At 43.4% G+C, this 24,125-nt stretch overlaps 1 protein-coding gene across 6 annotated transcripts in view; it reads left to right on the forward strand.

Annotated features, from left to right (window-relative positions):
• RNF144B (ring finger protein 144B) overlaps window positions 1-15,823 on the forward strand; it is a 172,265-nt gene extending 156,442 nt beyond the window's left edge. For all 6 annotated transcript variants that reach the window (XM_048225688.2, XM_048225687.2, XM_044388779.3 and 3 more), the window contains exons 5-8: window positions 3,623-3,827; window positions 6,305-6,449; window positions 10,656-10,745; window positions 12,144-15,823. In XM_048225688.2, coding sequence (XP_048081645.1) covers window positions 3,623-3,827; window positions 6,305-6,449; window positions 10,656-10,745; window positions 12,144-12,284 — 581 coding nt within the window. In that variant the 3' untranslated portion in view covers window positions 12,285-15,823. The remainder of the gene's footprint in view (window positions 1-3,622; window positions 3,828-6,304; window positions 6,450-10,655; window positions 10,746-12,143) is intronic.
• Window positions 15,824-24,125: the final 8,302 nt, after the last annotated feature.

The following is a 24,125-nucleotide window of genomic DNA, read 5'->3' on the forward strand; positions in this document are numbered from 1 at the left end:
TAACCGACTGAGCCACCCAGACACCCTTATTTATTTATTTTAGAGAGAGTGTGTAAACATGGGGGAGGAGGGGCAGAGAGGGAGAGAGAGAATCTTGAGCAGACTCCCCACTGAGCACAGAGCCTAAAGCCGGGCTCCATCTCCGGACTCTGAGATCATGACCTGAGCCCAAACCATGAGCCAGATGCCTAACCGACTGAGCCACCCAGGCGCCCTTGATAGTAGCCTTTTAAAACTAGCTTTAAAAAATTATAAAAGTAATATTTACTCCTGTTTTTTTTTTTTTTTAATTCAATGTTAGGGGTGCCTGGGTGGCTCAGTTGGTTAAGTGGCTGCTTTTGGCTCAGGTCATGATCTCAAGGTCCTGGGATTGAGCCCTGCATGGGGCTCCCTGCTCAGCGGGGAGTCTGCTGTTCCCTCTGCCCCCCAACTCATGCTCTTTCTCTCTCAAATAAATTAAATAAATAAAATATTTTTTAAAAATAAATTCAAGTTAGTATTAAAATAAATCTTTGCCTCCTCTCCCAACCCCTGCCCTTTACTCAAGGATAACTGTTTTTATGCTTCTTAGATATTCTGAAAATGTTACAACCTATTTCTATATGTACATATTCTTATAAACATGGCTCATTTACACTGCTCCTCAATCTGCATTTTTGAATTGGCAGTGTGTCTTCGGGATCCTTCCACATAGTCACCTCGATTCACCTTATTTTAGAGCTACATGGTGTTCAACTATACGGACGTACATTATTTGTCTACTAACCTACACAAAACCTTATGGGTCTGGAGTAGCGTGTTAATTTTTTTAAAAAGGTTAATAACAAAAATAAATTTTTATTATGGTAGATAAGGTTTTCTGCAGGACGATGTGTGGAGTGTATATTTTATTTCTATTTGCACACACACATTTCCAAGTGCCTAAAATATAGAATGACAGAATCATCAGGTTGGAAAAGACTTTCAAGGTCATCTCAGACATGCTGCTTTAATCCCCTTTGTAAACTACCTGCTGCAAGGGAGGAACAGTCCTTGTTTGACCTGGGCATTTGCTCACTATTGCTAGAGGTAACCTTATGGGTTGAAATGCTTTCATCTGCAAGGAACAGAATGCCAGACTTGGAAGTGCCTTAACCAGTGAAGGCACTGAATTACCTTGCACAAAGGAAATCCAGAGGTAGGCTGTTGCAGGCGTGGTCGACATAGCCGCTCAACTTCTCCAACTCATGGAATTTTCCCCTCAGTGTTCCCAGAGTTGTCCCGGCCCAGACGTCACAGCTTCTCACGGCTGTCTTCAAACACGGACAGACTGAAGGGAGATTCTTGCCCGCATATCAGGAAGGAGATCTTGTCCCAGAAGCCCCTTGGCAGAACATCCCTCACCTCCCATTGGCCAGAGCCATGTCACATGACCACACCCTGGCTGCGCGGAAGGCTGAGAGCACAAGTCTGTGGTGTTCTGCGTTTATAGAGATGGGAGTGTTCTCAGCGAGGAGGCTTGAAAGGAGTTGGGACAGACGTTGAATAGATACTATAGAGGTGGCTAGAGAAGCCAATATCATGTTTGAATAGAGTAAAAATTATCTCCTGGTATCCCCACTTTGGGTGTTGGTTAAGCTCTGTAAGCTATCCTTAAAGAACGAGACTTCTAACGAAATAAATAAGTAAAAAGCTGTAATGTCCCCCTTTTGCCCCTTCCACCACCCTCCTTCGGATGAGCATTCCTGTGGTATCAAAGTGGAGAAAAACACAGAGCATTACTGTTTTCTGTGACTCAGACAACTCCCTTGCTTTTTGCGTTGGACTGTCAGCTGCATTGCTTCCTATGGTTTATTCTTTATGGGAATTCGTCAAAACCTGTAATTGCTCCCATATTTATAGTTTTTGCTTTTATCGTGGCCACCCAGATACCTGAAATAAGTTGGTAGAAAAGAACAGGTCAGAATGTCTACCAAATAATTTGGATTAGAATTATGAGAGACAGCTTGTATCCTTGTATCTTTTTAGGGTGATCCGTGGGGATGCTATAAATTTAACTGTAATATGTGTCTTTCCTTTCCTTTCCCTTCTGTATTGTCCGTCTTTTAAAGGACCCGTGATTTGGAATGGGTGGTTAAGTAGGTAGGTGGTGTGGGAGTCCTTAGTTATAATTTATATACCAGCCTTCATTTCTTTGGACTTAGTGTTTGTGAAGCAGTTATAAGAATCTGGAAAAAAAAATCAATGGTGTGGAAATAAAAGGTCAGGACCTTGAAGCATAGGTGTGTGCCCCTGTCCCTTTGACTTTCTAACCAGCCTGTCCCAAACTTTCAGGGAATTTTTTCAAGGGTCCACATCTCTCTTGGGGTCTGAGCACCTGTGAATCATAGGCTTCCCCCTTCTGATTTTATTTGGCTCATCATTCTCCAACTCCTGTTCCCCAGAATTATTAGATAAGAAAATAGGTGTAAGGATGCTCTTTTTGAATGGAAACCTATCATAAGTGTGGATCTGATTATTGCCTTTTCTAGATGAGAGATTCATGGAGACAGTGTTTGCTGGAACATATTGGACTTACTTCCCCTGATACCGAATTTGTAAAATTATTACCTTTAAAACTAAGCTCATACTTAATGCCTTCACTTCCTTTTCACACCACTGTTTGGGTCTGTTTGCCTCCTGTGTGGAAATTTCCAAGAATCATAAGCCTTAGGAGATTTAAAGCTGAAATCTCATCAGTTATAATTTGCAAAATACATTGGTTCAGAGAAAAAAGGACTACTCTACTCAAATAACATCATTTTCACATGATATGTTCCCTTAAAGGTCACACTATAAGACAGGAACGTGAGATCTATTATTGAATAGTAAAACAGACAACCGAACAAGATGTGTAAACATTTGAATAGAATGTTTGGTGGTAAGTTGGTGGTAAGCCGACTCCGTATTCTTTCCTGCAGGCCACTTGGACGTAGCTCGTGTAGCTATCATTTTATGATCTGTGAAAGTCCATACCTTTTGTTTTTAAGATCATCTAAGTCTTTTACAAATGTCTAACCAGCATATGGTAGGACAACAGAATACCCAAATGGACAGCCAATCTGACTTTTTGGCTAAGCCACACCTGGCACTGTTTGGTCCCTAAACTATTTGATTTCTTCTTTGTTCTTTTATTGCCCTCTAAAAAATAGAAGAATCCTCACTACTTATTTCTCAGTGCCGAAAAGGACAAAATCCTTTGTGAATTTCTTTTTCCTTTTGCTTCGGTAGGTTTTTCAAGTTCAATTTTCCTCCAAGATAATACACTAAATAATTGTAGCAGGGACTTGAGATTTTTGCCTACTTTGAGTGCTGAAGGGTGAGTAGTATTCCAAAAGAATTGCAAAGTTTGGTTAGTGAGAACACTTGCTATCCGTTCATAAGGGCAGTGGTGGCCTCTTACACTAGTACCTACTTTGAGAAACGTGGCAGCGCTGAGTGACCTTGTAGGTTTGGATCCATTATGAAGACCAAGAGGAGAGATCACTGTCCTCGGTTGTACTAACCTTCCATAAATAGTAGCCTATAAAAGAAAAGTGGGAGAAAGCCTCAGGCCTGTATGAAAGACACATAGACCATCACACTTTCTTTTTTTACACTTTAGAAGTTCACCTGGACCCCTACCGAACGTGGTGTCCTGTTGCAGACTGTCAGACAGTGTGCCCTGTTGCCTCCAGTGACCCAGGACAGCCTGTGCAGGTGGAGTGCCCATCCTGTCACCTGAAGTTCTGCTCCTGTTGCAAGGATGCTTGGCACGCAGAAGTCTCCTGTAGAGAGAGCCAGCCTATCGTCCTGCCAACAGAGCACGGGTAAGAAAGGAAACGGTCTTTGGGATTATTCACTGGTGTTCTTAGAAACCCCAAATATGTCACTTGGAGTTCTCTTGTGATGGAATTTAGAGATTAGTTATTGCCCTGCGGAACTTCCCTGAGAAGTGTCTCAGAATTGGGAAGTTGTTAACAAAGAGTAACTGACAGAGCCTTTCTTTTTTTTAAAAGATTTTATTTATTTATTTAACAGAGATAGAGACAGCCAGCGAGAGAGGGAACACAGCAGGGGGAGTGGGAGAGGAAGAAGCAGGCTCATAGCAGAGGAGCCTGATGTGGGGCTCGATCCCATAATGCTGGGATCACACCCTGAGCTGAAGGCAGACACTTAACGACTGCGCCACCCAGGCGCCCCCTTTTTTAAGATTTTATTTAGTTATGTGACAGAGAGATGGCCAGCCGAGAGAGGGAACACAGCAGGGGGAGTGGCAGAGGAAGAAGCAGGCTCATAGCGGAGGAGCCTGATGTGGGGCTCGATCCCAGAACGCCGGGATCACACCCTGAGCCGAAGGCAGACGCTTAACGACTGCGCCACCCAGGCGCCCCTGACAGAGCCTTTCTAAGGGGGTGTTAGGTATTTACCCCTGGAGAATCTCCCAGATACTGCTGAAATTAGAGTCAGTATACATTTTGATTTCTCCTCGGGTCGGGAGGCACACGGCCCCTTGGTTTTCCACCGCAAGGCACGGCTTGTCCCCAGCCGTCTGCTTAGGAACCGTGAGCACCTGCTCTTGATTTACCTCGTTCTGCTTGCAAAGCGACACAGACATTATTTTGTGACCCGACTATGTGGCAGCTTGTGAGGCGTGCCAATCCCGTCAGAGAGAGCGCCGCCATAGAAAGAGCGGCCTTCAGGGCAGCGCAGGGCCCAGTGCGCGGGTCCTAGAGGAAAGGAGCTACATCTCCCGATACTTTGTGCCCTGCAAAGATGGTGCCAAGGTTCAAATTCAGTTACAATGAGAAGCAGTTAACTCTCTACCTTTCAGTACGGAGGGTTTTCATGGCAGCCGAAGGGCCCAGAGCGAGAGAGCTTTGTGCTCGATCCCATGCTTTGCTTGAGAACTCTGGCTGTTCTGCATCGGCAAGAACAGAGGTACCAGTGTTCCGGCCGGGCTGGCCCACTCACCCCGCACCCTCCGAGTGTGTAGAACCATTCTTCAGGAATGGTAGCGCTACCTGGCTAGGAGGCTGTGCTCGAATCTTAGACCAGACAAACCAAGAGGAAAAATAGATCTAGTGCGCACGGCCGGCCCGCGCCTTCTTAGCCGGTACCCTCTGCACATGGCAGTGAGGTCTGCAGGTATCACGGGACAATGTGAAGATCCCAGAGGAGAAAGGTTGAATTCTTTTTTAATATTTTAAAAGATTTTATTTATTTAAGAGAGAGCGAGCGAGCACGAGAGCGGGGAGGGTCAGAGGGAGAAGCAGACTCCCTACTGAGCAGAGCGCTGATGTGGGGCTCAATCCCAGGACCCCGGGATCATGACCCAAGTTGAAGGCAGATGCCCAACCGACTGAGCCATCCAGGCACCTCGAGAGGCTGCGTTCTGACATTGTCGCTTGGTATCTGTGGGACCTCATGGAAGTCACTCAGCCTCTATGAGTCTGTGTCTCTATTTGAAAAAAAAAATGGAAGGGGGAGAATTAAAATAGTAACCGTCCCGCTGCTATAATAAGGTTATTGTGAGTATCCGATCGGATCCTGGGGCTGACAGCCCTCTGTGAACTTGATGTCTCTGTGTGCTGGGGGCTGGTTTTGATGAACGTGCTAACGTCAATGCAGTGCTGTGGTTCCCCTAACCTTCCCACCCCAACGTGTTCCACTTATTTTCCGTGTCCCCTAAGGCTATGAGCCCATGCTGACCTATTCATCCGTCTGGAGCAGGTCTCTTTAATGAGACTGGACATTGATTTTCAAGTATTGATTATTGCCTCCCATGACCTCTTCCATTTATTTATCAGAATGGATCACCAGAAAGATGTTTCTGTACCGTGTCAGATCGAGAGCTGGTTTTTCTGTTGTATAGCAGAATGCTTACGTTTTTGATTTCGACAGTGTGTGCTCAGGGAATGAAATACTAATTTGGCAAAACAACGAATTAAGTCAGGTGTGGAAAATACAATTATATCATTCACTCCAAGCCAAAGATAAACAAATTAAGGTTCTTTTTTTTGTTTTGAGTTATCCGAACAGCTAATAGTATGTGCCCCCCCTCGTTTTACCCCCGCCCTCTTCCATGGAAGTGAATTAAGCTCAGATGAGGAAGAGTCCTACCTACCATTAGGAGCCCTAGGAATTCAGTTGGTGACCAGAAAGTGGGGTCTAGAAGGGCCTTAGTTAACTGTTGAATTAATTACCCTCAGCCCACTCTTCCCCAGCCCTGGGTAGTGTACACCCTCGTGGTTCCAGCAGCATTCTTGAGCCCCACCCCATCATTTCTTATCCATTTTGTTTCTAGGGCCCTCTTCGGGACAGACACAGAAGCCCCCATTAAGCAGTGCCCTGTTTGTCGGGTTTACATCGAGCGCAACGAGGGCTGTGCTCAGATGATGTGCAAGAATTGCAAACACACGTTTTGCTGGTACTGTCTCCAGAACCTGGACGTAAGTTCCCCTTGCAAGCATCTCCTGGGGGCATTTTCTACATCATATCTTTGCAACCACCAGGATCCTACAGGCTTTCCTTTTAAAATCTTCTTTTTTTTTTTTTTTTAAGATTTTATTTATTTATTTGACACAGAGAGAGAGAGAGAGCACAAGCAGGGAGGGTGGGAAAGGGAGAAGCAGACTCCCCGCTGAGCAGGGAGCCCTAAGACAGAGGGACTCAATCCCAGGACCCCAGGATCGTGACCTGAGCTGAAGGCAGATGCTGAAACGACTGAACTACCCAGGCGCCCCTTTCCTTTTAAAATCTTGAGCCTATGTTTGTCCTGCAAAAGAAGCTTATTTTTCTCAATGATACTTTCTGAGCCTGCTACCCTAGATGTCTAGCAAATGTCTCTTTGAGTCCCTTACTGTCTCGGCTTAGCTTTCAAGGTGGGCTTTTGTTTTAGGGACATTTCTTTGCTGTGGGGGCACTGTCTCCTTTTATCACATAAAGAACTATCAGTATATTCATTTCCCGTTGTCGCTGTAACACATCACCACGAATGTAGTGGCTTAAACAGCCCACGTTTCTTGTCTTTAGTTCTGTCTGACATGGGTGTCACTGGATTAAAAATCAGGGTGTCCTCAGGGCTGCATTCTTTTCTGGATTTCAGAGGAGAATCCATTTCTTTGCTTTTTCTAGTGTCTAGAAGCTGCCTGCTTTGGTTGGCTTGTGGCCCCATTCTCCATCTTTGAAGCCAGCCATATCCCGTCTCTCCGACCCCTTCTTGCATTGTCACAGCTCCCTCTGACCACAGCTGGGAAAGTGGCTCTGCTCTTCAGGACCCTCGGATTCGATGGGCCACATCTGGATGGTACAGTGATTAAATGGGCCACATCTGGATGGTACAGTGATTAGATGGGCCACATCTGGATGATACAGGCTCTTCTCCTCCATCTCAAGCTTTGATCACACTTGTAAAGTCCCTTTTTCCATGTAAGCAAATCTATTTTCAAATTCTGGGGATTAGGCCACAGTTCTCTGTAGGAGAGCTGTTTTTCTGCCTGCGCCTAATTTGGTTCTCTTCCTCTTTTTGAATTTAAAGAAGAAGCTACTCAAATCAATGGAATCTTAAATAACCTCAAATCTTAAATAACCACTTCATTCATTGGCATGACAGTGGGATTGCTCTCATTTTGTTAGGGATCCACGCCCAGATAATGGGGTCTGCCCCAGAGATTCTTTCCCCTCATCATTCATGTCCAGTTCAGGTGCGGTTCATTCAGTCCCGTGCTGAGGCTCATGGTAACCTCAGAGGTAAAATGTGGCATGAAGGACTGATCAGCAGATCTCACTTCAATTCTGGTGTTTCTTCTAGCACACGTGTGCTACCCCACGTAGGAATAGATGTTCCTGTTTTGGCAATCGGGACTAATATGTCCACATCAGTGTGAGCCCTCCATCATGGTGGAGTGGACATTCTTTTCTCAATCTATACCTACCTTCCTTCCTTCCTTCCTTTCTTTCTTTCTTTCTTTCTTTCTTTCTTTCTTTCTTTCTTTCTTTCTTTCCTTCCTTCCTTCCTTCCTTCCTTCCTTCCTTCCTTCCTTCCTTCCTTCTTTTTCTTTTCTTTTCTTTCTCTCTCTTTCCTTCCTTCTTTCCTTCCTTCTTTTCTTCTTTCTTTCTTTCTTTCGATTTATTTATTTATTTATTTATTTTAGAGAGAGAATGAGAACAAGTGAGTGCAAATCAGGAGAGGGGCAGAGGGAGAGGGAGGGAGAGAATCACAAGCAGATTCCGCACTCAGCGTGGACCCCGATGCGGAGCTCGATCTCACGACTCTGAGGTCACGATCTGAGCTGAAATCAAGAGTCGGACGCCCAACCGACTGAGCCACCCAGGCGCCCCGCTCAGCTTCTCATTTAATTGCCTCGCTTGCTTCAGCTGGCTGAGCAGCTCCTGTGGAGTGTCAGTATCTGTCACTCAGTAAGTCCGTGTGCAGTTAATACGGGACGCGTGCTGGCCACCGCACGCCTGAGCTTTAACTGAAAATTAGGTAAGTTGTTTCGGAGGACATCCGTGAGCAAGAATTTTAATCAGCCTGATCTCAGTGTTGCAGGCAGAGGTATCAACTGGGGGAAAGAAAACTGACATTTTAGACTGGGGAAGCTCAGCAGCTCAAGTTGAAAGAAGTGTTTTTATTTACTTTTTTATTCTGTTTATCATAACCCATTGAATTACAAGTATGTGTGATATTCGAGACCCATTATGTTTCCAAACGTGTGATGCCCTGGGTGAGGTTTTCACGGGTTGCACACCCCTCATGTTTTTACAAAGGAAAGAAATCTTTTCTGTTTGCCTGCAGGTTTACCCAGAACTTTAACTGGGTTCATATCCACAAGGAGGCTGAGCCCATGAGGTTCTTTTTAAGAGGCAAGAATGTAAGGGAATAAAGATGTGTACCAGATCTCCCCATCCTTTGGCTGAAATATGTCTGGGGTATGGTGTTGCAAAGAACACTCTGTTCTGTTACTTGGACTGTTCCGGTGCTCGAGCTGAAATGGTACAGATGTTAAAAGGCTGGACACACAGACTTCAAATACTGAAACATCTTTTTCTGGTCATTGTTTTCTGAGATCTCATTTTCTCGGTTTTCGCCAGGGGTACTGGCTTGTTGGTAATGATGTTTTTCTCCCGGCAAGTGTTCTGTGTCAGATGGTGGTGTTGATCTTTGTAGGAAAGTTTCAGAGCATGAGTCTGGAAGCAGGATGATTGTCCAAGAGCCAAGCCTGAGACAGATGCCCAAACCGAGGGATTTTTGAGTTTTGCTGGGGTGTCGAGTTTGCTCCTGCTGTTTCAGAGGACGAAATGTTCTTAATCTTCTGCTTTGGGGACCTCAGAGATTTGTCCCCTTCCATTATGTCTTCTCTCTCCTGTGACTTCAGTTTCTACTAATACCTCCATAGGCTCAGCTGTGTCCCATTTAAAAACGAGTCACATTTTTCTCAAGCCTACTTGTCTCCCTTTCTACCATTCTCTCTCTCTCCTTCTCTTAGAAGCCAAGCCTCAGAACAGCATAATCCCCTCTCATCGTTGATACCTACCTCCAGTCTTTGAAGTGCACTCAGCTTGACACATCGTTGCAGCCCTGACTGTGTTTTGGCCAAGGCTTTGAGTGCTGTCTTCTGGGTAAAATCCAATGGATGTTTCAGTCCTCTTCTTACCTAGATTCTCTGCTGCCTTTGACGTCTTCACTGCCTCTGTTTCAGTGATGACATCTCTTCAGCTTTCCTTCTGCCTTTCTGGTCACTTCTGTTTCCTTTCCAGATGCCTCCTTGATTCATTCTTTTTTTTTTTTTTTTTTTTTTTTTTTTTAGGGTGTGAAAACAAGAAGGGGGAGGGGCAGAGGAAGAGGGAGAGAGAGAATCTTAAGCAGGCTCAGCACTGGGCGTGGGGCTGTGTCTCACAACCCTGAGATCATGACCTGAGCCAAACTCAAGTCAGATGCTCAACCAACTGAGCCCCCGAGCCCCCCCCCCCAACCTTGACATTCTCTTTGCTTGTCAGTCTATACTCTCCCTGGGTGATCTCATCTACATCTGTGGTTTTTCTCCACCCCCTGTACGCTGATTCTTGTCTTTTCCCCAAAATTCTCATCTGTGTAATCAGCTGCCTTTTGAACATTGCAGCTTGGATGTCTCAAGTGTCTCTCGAGTTCCACATGTCTAAACTGTGGCCATCATCTTCCCAACAAAGTTCAACTCTCCGTTGTCATTTCTCTCGACCAGGCTCCTGCCTCTGCCTGGTGGCTTTCCCCTCATCTGCGATTTCTTCTTTCTCCCCCATCTAGTTAGTTACCTTCTTAGGACCCCATGTCTGTGTTTCCCATCTCGGCCGCTGGGATGTTATCTTACATGCTCTCCACTCCTGATCTTCAGTCCACGTCACACCTGTGCTAGAGTCACCTTTCAAAGATGATTGGTCAGGACTCTAATGCTTTCTAGACTCAGTCAAGAGTCTTGATGATTCTGATCTGTTTTCACTCAGTGATTTGTAAAAGTACTGAGATATATTCTAAAGATTGCGGCCTTGGAATTCCTGGAGGCCGCCATTTGTATTCCTTCAAAGAGCCTTTGTTTCCACCAAGGCGATCTCATGTGGTTAGTATTTATTTCTCAGTTCAAAAGAGCATGTTTACTGAAACCTCTCTCTTTGTGTTTCAGAATGACATTTTCCTCAGACATTATGACAAAGGGCCGTGTAGGAATAAGCTGGGCCACTCGAGAGCCTCCGTGATGTGGAACCGAACGCAGGTACCCTGACCTTTAAGCGAGCAGGAGATACACCGGACTCGGGATGGCTTAAAAGGCCCACCTATTCCTCCTCCCCACCCTGTTCTCTACTTACCATCCCAGCCTGGGAGGTTCTGGGGAGTTCTGGGGTGGGGGACCGGGGAAAGTAATGCGGCAGCTGCCTGAAGTTAGTTCATGAGCACGATCCCCTTGAGGATGAGGAGAGGGGCAGGGCTCCAGAGCGGCCAAGTCATTAACAGCGACCTGCAGAATCAAGGCAGATATTCTTTCCTCTTGAAAAAATGGTAGAATGACTTCCTAAAGCCCTGGAAGTCATATTTCCTATAAAAGGTGTTGCTTTAAAATCCTGTGAGCCCCTGCTGGGGGCCTCGATCCCTCTGCACATGCCATTGTGTGTTTCTGTGGCGGGTTCAAAGGGCGTCCTGGGTTTTTTTTTTTTTTTTTCCAAGATTTTATTTATTTATTTGACACAGAGAGAGAGAGACAGCCAGCGAGAGAGGGAACACAAGCAGGGGGAGTGGGAGAGGAAGAAGCAGGCTCCCAGCGGAGGAGCCCGATGTGGGGCTCGATCCCAGAACGCTGGGATCACTCCCTGAGCCGAAGGCAGACGCTTAAGGACTGAGCCACCCAGGCGCCCCCGTCCTGGTTTATTTTTAACAGTATTTCATATTTATTAAAGACTATGTTCCTTTTAAGGGCGTCAGTGTTAATAGCCTAGTAATCATTATTAGCAGCCCTATGAGGCTGTCAAGGAGCCTCGGGTAGGGAGAGAGTCAACAGCAACAATTCGGGCTTACGTGGAGCTTGTGCCAGAGCTCAGGTTAGCGTCCGGTTTGTCACTCTCACCTCTGATCTAATCCTTGCTGTCTCCCTGCTTTATATCCCGTTCGGATCATGCTGGGCACTGGCTGAAAGGTCCCATAATTATAACTGTTTCATATGCCTGAGGTGATGTCTTTCTTCAGGCTGCTAGAATAAATTACCGTAAAACTGGGTGGCTTGAAAAATAGAAATGTATGTCTCCCAGTTCTGGAGACAGAAGCCCGAGATGAAGGTGCCAGTGTGGTTGGGTTTTGGCAAGGACCCTCTTCCTGGTCTGTAGGTGGCCTTCTTCTCACTGTGTCCCCACAGGATACCGAGCTGGGGGAGAGGAAGCAAGCTCTCTGATGTCTCTTTTTATGAGGGTACTAACTCCATCATGAGGGCTCCACCCTTGGAGTCCTGATTACCTCCCAAAGGCCTTTGTTTCCAAATAACATTGTATTAGACATTAAGGTTTCAATGTATGAATTTTTTGGGGGGGGGGGCGGGAAACAAACATTCAGTCTGTAGCTGATGGTATAGTATCCATATAGGAAGACTGAACTGCTGAAGTAGGCTTTTCTTCTGAATTTCCAGGTGGTGGGGATTCTGGTGGGGCTGGGCATCATTGCGCTGGTGACTTCACCCTTGCTGCTCCTGGCTTCCCCGTGTATAATCTGCTGTGTCTGCAAGTCCTGTCGGGGCAAGAAGAAAAAGCATGAACCATCCACGACCTAAAGGTCTCCGCTCCTGTCCACGTGCCACAGACGTCCGGGGTTTTAATGAGAAGCCCAGTGATAAAGCCCCATTTAGTGAACTTGCCTCCTCCTTGCCAAACTTTGAAAGTGCCTCTGTGTCCAGACTTTGAACTTGTCTGCCTGCCTTTGCCATCAGAAAAGGCCGAGCCTGTGTGAAGAGAAGGACCCGGGTTCTGCAGTCTTGGCCATGTCTGTGGCGCATGTCGGGAAGCTTTGAGGTTGCTGAGAAGGAACCAACCCATCGTCATGTTATCCTTTGAAGGATCCCATTGGACTGTTCAACTTCCAGCCAAATTCAAGGAGCCCGAGTGAACATTCAGTATAATCAGTGTGTTGTCATGGTTGGCAACACACATCACAACTGAGCAGCCAGAGTCTGCTCTGTGTTGATTTGACCACGATGAGAAACATGGGAGAACCCCCCCCTCCCGCCGCCGCCCCCCCCCCCCCCCCCCCCCCCCCCGCCCACCGCCGTAGGAGGGAAAGGATAACACTGTTGAAGGGGAAATTGTCATAAGCGCCGCACAGCAGGCTGCTTATCTGGGGGAGTGGATAGGTTGGTTCTGCCTCTGTGGGCTCCTGGGTGTGCTGTTCCAGGCATCCCCACAGTGACTTGGCAGAAACACAATAAGTTTCTCCGTGTGTGATCTAAGCTTCAAGCAGGAGAAACTGCTGTGCAGAGGAAGCTGTCCCTTCCAGGTGAAAGGGTTGCAGCCTGTAGAACAATGCGGTCTGATCGAGCAGCTCTCCCTTGGCAAGTGCATCTTTGTTAAGGTGATAAACTCTCCTCCTACAGCCGGTAGCTGTGGTCTACAGGATTGTTTTTTATGAAATACGGGTCGAGTGGCTGAGGTTAAAAACCTTCATCATAGGTAACAGAGACCTTTCCTGAGCTCTGTGTTCGTGCACCCCACACATTTAGAGCTGGACCTAAAAGTACACACCAGGAGTGAGTAGCAAAGTCCATGTGTACACCAGTCCACGTAAATTGCCGCCTTCCTAGAATTTCCATCCATTGGGCATGCGTGAGTCTGTCCAGTGGTACACACGAAATAAACGTTTCCTCGAAGCCATTCTGTCTTTCCTTCTGGGACGAATATGGTTTATTATAAATCAACCTAAAGGGTTTTTTTTGCATATTATATATGTAAATTTTGGTTGCAAGTTCATAACTTACCCAAAGGTATAGACTCATAAACCTAACTCTTTTAAAACAACGCCTAGTATGCTATCATGCCATCTCAGTTTGTAAAAACACGATAACCAAGTTATCTACATCTTTTCAAACACAACTGGGAACAGCTCTCTTCTCAGCAGAGTTTCATATTGCTCTCTCAGATCTGGTAGGGCAATCCAAATACTTTCTGTGTGTACAAGGCACTGATAAAACAACAAAAAAAATGTAAGAAATAAAATATAAATGCTTTATGTATCATATATGCTTTGGGTGGGTATCGCCTTTGTGACTTATTTTTCCTGTTATCCGTGGGTCAGATTTTGAATAAACGGGTTTTGAAAAGACAATAACATTTCTCCAATGACAGGACTACATAATTGCCATTAGCAACGTAGCCTGGTGCTTCATGAGAACATGTAAAATGCTTGTCGAGAGCTCTCCTTGAAACTAAGGACCCTGCATCAGGGACTGTCAGAACCCATCATACTTTCCCGAGGTAACTGGGTAACTAGGTTATTAAATTGCTGCTATCCTGGACCTATTATTAAAGAACGACGCTTTGCCGATGTAATGGAATGTATCCTAAGTGGGGACGTGTATATTTAAGGAACTTTAGTTCACACGTACATATTGATAACTGATTTATGTATAGTACATCTCTTGGTCGTGTACATTTTTCTTTACCATGTGTGTAGAACATAGATGAGAACTCTGGGAAAACTTTTGAATGGCAGCCAACCAAAAACATTTTTAATGATTTTTTGGAAATTTCTCAATATTATGTGTCTTTATTTTCCTTTGAAACTCTCAACGGTTCAGAACAAGAGTACCCTCTTCTATCGATGTATTTCATATTAGTCTAAAGACAAGTGTACATATATTTGAATAATTTGCTTTGTCTTAACACTGCCTCATTATAGCAAAGGGCATTTATAACTGCTCAGGGGATCACAGGAACTCAGCTGAAATTGCATTTTTGTATCAAGAATGTCTGTCGTGGCAGTGTCCTCCAGCACGAGTGAACTCTAAGCTGGATTCCACAAAGAATCTTTAAACAGGGGCTGATTTAGAATAACCTAACATCCTATGTTCTCAGAGGCGGAGCGCCCAAATTTGGAGTTGAAGGTAGAAGAAAACCTCCATACTGTTTCCTTGGTAAAACTGAAGGAACTTGTCTTCTCACAGAGACTGTACCAGAATCAGCTACCTTTTTTAGGGGACAGGGGGGTTGTTTGTGAAACAGATTTTAAACAACTGGATTTAAGTTTTTAAATGTTGAGAAGTGCCTGGAAAATCGTGACTTCTTCCTTATATAGCTACGTGAATTGGCCTGTGTGAGATTGTGGGAATCAACGGAAATATGTTGGTGGGTTAGACCGAGATACGTCCCTAGTGCATCAAAGGGCGAGATGTAAGCTGAGCTAGAAACTTTGTTTACAAAGGAGAGAGCTGACAACCTCAGTAACAAGAGACTGATGTTTTCATTTGGGATAATTGGCCAGTGAGAGAGTCGAACCTGTCTCTTTCCTCTGTCAGTGATCCTTTTTCTACACTAGGAAGAAATATGGGTCTACGTGATCATGTTTGGGTGTGCGGCAAAAATCTTTGGGTTTGGAGTAATATAGTCTATTTGAGATAGAAATCAGAACTCCTTCACCAAATTGTAATCGGGATGCAATAACCTCCCCCATCCAGAAACACAAACGGATAGAGGGGCACAACATCTAGCTGCTCCCCTTCTGGGAATTTTTCTCTTGTTATTGGGTAGGGAGGTGAGGGGGAAAGGCACATTGGAAGCAAATTTTAGAGTCGTAGGCGTTCTGTTTGTTCATGCAATGGGTGGTGGCTCTGGACTTGAAATCTCTATTTTGATAAAGAGGCCTTGGAAAAACAAATAATTCACAGTGTGAATTTTCTTGTAGCCTGCATCATGAAAATTTTACCTGTCTAGATTTGAACATCTACGTGTTTAGTTGAATGTAAATCACTGTTTCTTGGAACCCCAAACTGTCTCTTAAAAATTCTTCAGAATCTAAATATGTATTATTTTACCCTTCTCTACACAGTGCTTGACTTTCTGTTCATAAATGGATGCCTTTATGTATATAGAACCGTGTGTATATGTGTTGCTCTGAAGACAATTTCATAATGCCTTAGATGAATGACATTTTATAAAGCTGTGCAATTGATGTATCTGCAGGCTATTACATCTCATGTTGATTCGCAATCCAGAAAGTTTTGTTATGTATTTAAGGAATTGCTGTTGTATTTTTCCGATTATTTGAGAGGAAAATCGCTGTTTTAGTCTCTGTAGCCCCAATAAATGCAGAGCAGGAAAGCAAGCGTGGTTAACCTTCGTCGTGCTGCACGTTTCTAGACATGTTCAATTTTATCCTCCAGGAACCAAGGAAGCACTATTAAATCCTAGGTTCAGAATTTACGAAAAGTACCCAAATCTGCAATACCATTTATGGAAATAACTTGCTACCTTGTTTCTTAAATAAGAGGAAGTATTCACTTGCTGCAGACATTTTTGTTGTACGTGGCATATTCTGCACGCTCAGTGCACAGGCATCGAGCATTATCCAGAGAAATAACCAGTAATTTAGGTCTTTGATCATTCTGATAAAAAATGCTGCCAGGCATCGAAGCCATTAGTTCTATAAAATGAGGTTTGGGCTACGTGCTCTCCATGGTCCGTTCTAGCCTCCCATAAGTCTGTCGGAGGAATGTATTTCCTCGTTAGAAATGTTAAGGGATTTACATTAGTGTTAACTTAGGGTCATTACTATTTGATTAGTATTCAAGGCAGGAATCGCCAAACGCTGAGTGCCGGAAGTTGGTTACCAACTAGAACCTGTGTTTCCACAAAACTGAAAGCTGCATTCCTATCTACTGGCGATGGTACCTCTTTATTGATCATTCTATGGCTGTAAGAGGATACTGGGGACAAAGACTTAGGATTGACTTATAATTCAAATTCTGTTTTCTAATCATTCGGTTTTGAGGAAATTAATAAGATCACATTAAAAGATTTTTTGGCTATGGTTTCTTAATTTGCTTAATCCTTTCCTAGAATGTCAACATTAGTTTTTAAAAGTGTCATTGTTTGCTAAACTTGAGTTTGCATCCCCAAAGAATGATTGAATGAACCATTTTATACAGCAGTGATTTTATTCAGTGCCCAACTGGCAAGCTCATTGCCATGTAAATTATGGGCCTTGTGAATCTGAAGAATTATAATTAGGTTTTTCTGTAATTTAATTATTTTCATCTGTTAGATAATAAATATATTTTTTAGACCCTAAAGAAAGTATCCAATTCTACATTATGGGAAAGAAATGAATTTCTTCAAATAATTCAATAACAATTATACTATGTTTTATTTATATATATTTTACATATACTTTTTAAGGAACTTATGAGAACAATCCTATGAGATAAATGGAGTAGACATTAGATCCATTTCATAGAGAAAGCAGGGGTTATATGTTCATGTCTTGCCAAGGGCCACACTACTGATGAGTGGCAGCCAGAAAAAGAATGTGAAACTTCTTCAGAATACTTTCAGCGCTTTCATCAGTTAGTAATTCGGATCCGGCCTTCGTTCCCGTGTCTGTGAGTACCAAGAGAATGAATTCCCCGCTCAAGCATCTGCATCGGTGGGGGTATATGTAAGAGAATTATTATTTCAAATAATCATTGAGAGTCTGTGTTTTGGTGTGTCTGACAGCCTGCCTGGGGCAGATGGCCACCCCTGAGGTCAACCTCAGTCCCTCTCTGGTTTAGGTAGAGGAGAGAGCAAGGGGAGGAGGGCAAGTAAGACAAGAAATAACTAGGCGGTGTGTATCCTGCCAACACCGGAATGAGAATTACAGGTGGGTCCACGTACTTACTGCAGATGCCAACATGCTTGTTTCCTCTTCTCTATGATATAAAGTATATTCTCACAGCCTCCTTTGAGGTTGACAGTCAACACTCAAAGCGATTGTTAAATCCAAATCCTTTCCTTTGAACATTACCAGCCTGTGCTATAACGTGTATTTGTGGCCGATTGTTACATAAATCCGTCGATTGGCAGTTTCAAAAACAAGAAATGGGGCTCTAAATAATGAACTTACTGAATTTCTGTTGTGTATAAAGAAGTCGTGCTTCGAATTCCATTTTCTGCCTCAATGTTTTTCAATTTTACTAATACAATTTTACCAGCTTTCCCTTTTTTTGTATGTTGAAACTAGAATTCAGGCTTTAGATGAGAAGGGAATGAAGTCTCATGTTTGCCTGGATGATCTGGTGTGATCGAAGAGGCCTATTTTCCTTCTGGAGGAATGGGTGGGTGGTTCTCATTTATGCTATTGAATGCATTCAAATAAAACGAACGTGAAGTTTTTCTCGAGTTGTGAGACTTCTGATTATTGATCAGTCTGGACTTAGTTTTTGAAGTCAAGCCCGTTTGTTTAACTAAAAGCAAACAAGTCCAGAAATCCATACACCACCCTGCATGATGTGTCCCGAATTCCAGCCTGGCCCCGGGACTTTGGCACCCCAAGGGCACGTGAACGGAATGTCGGGAGAGGGTTGGCAAATTTGATGTCACCCTGGGCACAGAACAAGCAGGCAGTGCCCTCTGTTCTCCCTGCCCCCTGCCAGTCCAGCAGACGGTGTGGGGTCAGGGGACAGACACCCAGCTCGCAGTAAGATGACTTTGTGCTTGATTGGTGGTGTGGTCCTGGGCCAACCATTTATCCACACTGTCATTTCATCCGTCCTGGCTCAGGCACAGAGGGTCAGATGAGATCACAAGTGTCCGAGGGACATTGTTTTTTAGGAGGTGTGAGGAGGAAAACCATTGCACTGTGTGTGCTATGGCTGTGAGTGTGGGTGGCAAGTTTTCAGCCAGACACTGCTCCCAGAGGGGAAGAGGAGGGCTAATACATTTCAAGCTTGTGAATGTGTATTGAGGGAGGAATGACCTCCTCAGAAAATACATTGTCTTTCTAGATTTAAAAAATTCCTTCATGTTGCTTTTTCACAAAGAAATATTTCACAGGTAAATATTTATCTAATTGTATGTTCAATTAAAATGGAAGCTATGTGGAGAGAAAAATGCAGAATTCATATCAACACATTGATTTTGACGGGGAGGGGCGGTTTACTGTAAAAACTTACAATTACACGATGCCATCTGGTATGCAAAGTACTTTCAAACACGTTTTCTTTTGCTCTTCCTACTACTCTAGCAAGTACATATTAAAACGGCCCTCTCCCAACTGACAGGTGGGAGGTGAGATTCTGGGGCTAGGTCACATGGCCCAGGTCATACGATGGGTTAGTGGCAAGGCTGGAAACATCTTTCATGAGCCTGCCCAGGACCTCTTAGCATTATTTTAATTTTTTTAAGCATCTTGAAACAACACATTTATTAACCTCAGTTTCTGTACATCAGAAATTTGGCCTGAGGTGGCCGAGCTCTCTGCTCAACATCTTGCTGGGCTGGAGATCAAGGTCTTGGCCAGCTGTTGTCATTTGGAGCTTGGAGTTCTTTTCCAAGCTCACTGATTGTTGGCAGGATTCAGTTCTTTCTCATGCCTTCCTTGTGGCCCTGTGTATCTTCAAGCCATGTTGAGGTGTCAAAAATCAGAAATAGCAGAACTAAAAGCAATGAATGGCCCACGTAATAATTAGTAAAAGTCTATTGAGCACACACCAAAAAGACAGTTTGTGAACCAGGAGCACTCACTGAATCAAAACATAGAACGAGGTTCAGTGTTCTATTGTTATAAAACAGCTTGCATAGTGACAACGCAGCGTCTGTTCTTCACAGAGATTGGTTATAATAGTAGCATTCCCTTAAATGATAATGAATTGGTCAGTGGTTGCCTCATACCAACCTTGGGAGGTTAGTTCAAGTTTTACATATAAATTTCAGAGGTATAAGCGAGAAATGACCCAGGTCAAGTTAGTCTTGCAAAATAAGCTAAATTAAGCTTTGTTTGTATGACTAAACTGGTTTTAAACTGCAATTCAGGGAATTTGCTTTTTCTTTCTTTTTTTTTTTTTTTTAAAGATTTTATTTATTTATTTGACAGAGAGAGAGCACAAGCAGGGGGAGCGGCAGGCAGAGGGAGAAGCAGACTCCCTGCTGAGCAAGGAGCCCGATGTGGACTCTTGATCCCAGGACCCTGAGCCAAAGGCAGACGCTTAAGTGACTGAGCCACCCAGGCATCCCATGCGATTCAGGGAATATTCAAGACTGGTCACTGTTTTTATTTTAACAATTCCCCCCTTTTGATGGTTCTCTCAGCAGGCTGAGAATCTTATCAACCAGTATGGTGTTATTCTGTGTTACCACTGTTGATGCAGTTAGGCTGAAGAATCACACATTTGATGCTTTTGTCCGGTTGCATCATCAGGCCAAGATGTAGTCAACATCTTCATCACTTCTGTGGTTATTGTTGATTTCATCCAGTCATCTGATCCTGACAGATACCATTTGGCGTGTGAGTGGCTGCCGACACGTGTAAAGCCCTAGAGAATACATAACACACTGGAGAAGTTGATATGATGACTATAAAAAGAGTAATAGCTAGGATTGCAAAGTTCTCTAGAGCAGTGGTTCCCGGGAGCCAAGATTTAGCCAATTAAATAACTCGAATGGGTTATAATTCTTGCACCTTACGTACACAGTCACAGCACAACGTATTAGCAATCGCATATCCTCGTGATTACTTGGGACAGGATGAACATGAGATGCTTTGCTTCAAGGGGTGGTACTTGTAGGTGGCCTTCCACCCAAATTAGGCTTCTCTATGATGTGAGCAATCAGGTAATTTAATGGGAGACATTTCTACGGAAATAAAAGGTAAACAAAGTTTGATTGTTCCAGCAAATTATAAAACTGGTTTCTGAGTTCAGAGAGCAGCCCACTGAGAAGATTTCTGGATGTGGGGTCGTGAGCATCTTCAGATGGAGCGAGGGTGGGCAGTGGTGATCTGTCAGGTTTTCGGGTTTGCAATGTGAATGTGAATGTTTCTAAGTGGCCACATTGCAACTGGCGAGAAGATCATCCCCACCCATGAGCTGTTGCGGTGATTTCTCTCAAGTCTTTGTTGTAGCCCAGCTTTAGCTTCTGAGGTTTCCAGGAAAGGGCAGTTTTATTTCCATAGCAATTCCAGTCAAAAGAGTGGCAAAAAATTGGAAACGTTAGCTTTTGGAGAGTTCTAGCCAAATAGCGGAGGGAACTAGGAAAATTCAGGGTTCAGCCCAGTTTATAGGTAGAACACAAAGCCTCAAAGACAATGAGCAACTTCGAATCTGATATCCATAAATATCAGATAATTTTCCTCTATATAATCATCTTCATCAAAGATAACCACAGCAGGTCTTATCCGTCCGCAGATTAAGTCTAGTTTCAATAAACTTGTCCTGATTATTTACATGCCCGCAGCACGAATAGTGATTGACCACACAGGCTCTTTTAAACCTGCTTTGCTGGAGCTTTTCATAAGGAATCTCAGACTGGACATTCAAAAGTCTCTCGAAGCTAGGAAGCCAAGCCAAGGCCTTGTCCAATCGTGTCCTGTTCCAAGGAGAACAGATTCCTATTGAAGTATATATAGTGTTATGAAAGTAGGAATATTTAATAAGAGTTTCTGAATTCTGGAGGGATCAGGAAGGGAGAAAGAGATAAGCGTTTCAACCTTAAGACAAAAGACTTAAAAATGGCCATGGTTAAATGCAATTGACAAGGGAACGTGGTTATTTCTGTGACATACATTTTAAAATTATGACTGATAACATTTTATCAGGACCTGTCAGATTTTAGGAACTTCATACAAATATCCCCTATAGAAAGTTCAGCATCACTTCTTATTTATTTATTTTCCAACAAATTTAACATATACAAAGAGTTACATAGTCGTTAAAAAAATTTTTAGCTCTTTTAATAGAGAAGACTCAATTTTTTAAGTAACTGAAGACCTGACAGAGACAAAACACAGAATCAGTCTTCTAGGCAGATTACATTAAAGGTAAAGAAAATCTTTGCTTACAATTTCTTATTAAGAACAGACCAATAATCTAAGAAAACTTTGTCTCTTTAACAGTGAGAAAACCAAATTCAAATTTTACAGCTGTGTATTTTTGAAATTAAAACTTTTTTTTCTTTTTAACGTAAACGAAGCCATTCTGATCTTAGTCAGACTTGACCACACATAAAATTCCTTTCTTAAGATTCCTTTCCCACAAACCTTCTACAGTGTTCTATATCCATTCAGCTTTTGTCCTCTTTTTCTTTTCTTATTCTCGAACAATCATTTTTGATCTCATTTTTTGATCTCTAGTTTAACTTAGAAATTTTTCATATTTACATGTGTTTAATTACTTGTTTTTACAATTATGTTTGGATTAGACATTCAACAGCTAACCATTATCTGAAGATATTTTTCTTACTGACATTTTCAAGGCATGCCTGCTTTATGAAACCAGCAAACTTTAACTAGCTCTTATTTATCAAAGATTATCCCAGATCGTGTGAAATTGAAAAACATTTGGGCTGGTTTCTTTAAGCCAATTAAATAGAGCTCTGTACAAATAAATTTTGGCAATACCATCTGGAGGTAGAAAAATATCATATCTATAACACACATACATATGCATACATAAACATACAGATAGGCCCAAACAGCGATCTTAGCGTTTTTGTTTTAAAAGTTTTAGCCATGAGGGTATAAAACTGAAAAGAACATTTGTATTCAAATTTGTGTTCTGGCAGATGGACTAAGTTAAGGTTACTGGCTCAGACGACTGAAGTTTTTTTTTTTTTTTACTAAGTATTTTTATTTATATGCTATAAGGTTTTATTTTATTTTCATGCTGCAAGGTTTTAGAGCTATTTTTGGAGTCATTTCGTCTTTTTAGCGACTTCTCTACACTGAAGAATGCATTTCGTTGTCTCTGAAAGGTTTGGAATCCTTTCTTTTAAGGATATCCCTTACAGTGGACTTATCTGAGTTAAAGATTCCCCCAAACAGCCACTGCAATTCCAAAAGTTCACCCATTTTCCAAAAAGGCACAAGACTCTGGTCCATAGGCCAGGTGGAACTCCTCTCTCTTTAGATGCCCTACAGTGTTTTAATTATGAGGAGACCTGTTTTCTAAAAGCTATTACAAAACACAGGGTGTCGCGTTTCGCCCACTTTTCAACAGAATAGAGTGACTTCCCAAGAAGGTTCAACCAACAAAATCGGAAAGCAAGCATGCACAGTCAAGTTGGAGGCTCGGAATGGAAAGACAGGGGAGCTTCGATCCAGTTTCATGGTTGATGAGAGAGCAGTGAGCTTGTGGGCTCTGTGGGTACCAGACCCGTTCATTCACTGGCCTCAGACTCATTGGGGGTCTTTTTTGGATCCCATTTCTCATGCCATGAAATGGCAAAAGTTCAGAAATAACAGAAGTGAAACCAGTGAATCACCAAAGTAGTGACAAGAGGTTACTGTGGACACACCAAAAAGCAGTTTGTAAACTGGGAGCGCTCAAACCGAAAGATGGAATATTAGGCTCCGCGGCATAGTATGATAAAGCAGCTTGTATAGCGAGACAGCAGTGATCGATTATAATATTAGAATTTTCTTAAATGATAGGAAATTGGTCACTGGTGACCTCCTATCAACCTCGGGGAACAGTTTTGCTTGTGATTTTCAGAGGCACAAGCAAGAAATGACCCAGGTCAAGTTAGCCTTGCAAAATAAGCTAAATTAAGCTTTGTTTGTATGACTAAACTGGTTTTGTCTGCTCAGGGGAATTTTCAAGGCTGAGTTCTGTTTGCATTTTATTTTAACGGAGTTCTTCTCATACTCACTACAGCTCTCTTTGACTTTCTCTTCTGCTTCATCTCTGATTTCCCTGAAAGGTACAAAGCGGAACATGTTTATGGTGGTCATTCTCAGCGGGCGATTTAGCCTTTTGCTGATTTGTTTCCCTGCTCTGTGAAGCCAAACACATCGCAGACATGATGCTATCAGCTGAAAAATTCACAAACGCAGGGAAGAGTTAAGAGCAAAACCTAGCTTTCCTAGAAGGAGGCTGTTGGTCTCAGTTTCAGTTGAATCTGGCACGGCCAAGGTGTGAGCAGCACCCCTGCTTCTGGCTGGGAGATCCATTTGGTCTTTCTGGGAGGCAGATTTTCCCAAATGGGCTTGGAGGAAAACCTGATCTCATGTTTTTCAACAAAGCTTCAGGATTGGATGAAATCTCGTGTTGGTTTCAGAAGGGACAATGCCTTGTGAGAGCTGGTTTAAAGTACAGGATGGTGTTTCCACTCAAGTCAGACCACTAAAGCAAGGGATCTGAGTTAACCTGTGGCTGCGTGTTGTTGAGGGGCCTGCATCAGAAATCAAGGTCGTCCCCTCCTCCCCTCTCCTGCCCAGTGCAGGAATGCAGACCCTGACCAGGTGCTTTAGGTGTTTTAAGCTAGTACAGCCATTCTTCTGAGTACAGATGGACGAGAAAAGGGAGGTGTGAGAGAGCGACTAGTCCCTTGTGGCTTTGGGCAACACACAAGTTAGCTTGGCTCGGGTTTCTTCATTTAGACAATTGGGAGTGACTGTTTTCTAGATCCGGTTCAAATCTAGTCTTGTGTAGGAA

The sequence above is a fragment of the Ursus arctos genome, unplaced genomic scaffold (genome assembly GCF_023065955.2).
Source record: "Ursus arctos isolate Adak ecotype North America unplaced genomic scaffold, UrsArc2.0 scaffold_31, whole genome shotgun sequence".
Taxonomy (NCBI): Eukaryota; Metazoa; Chordata; class Mammalia; order Carnivora; family Ursidae; genus Ursus; species Ursus arctos.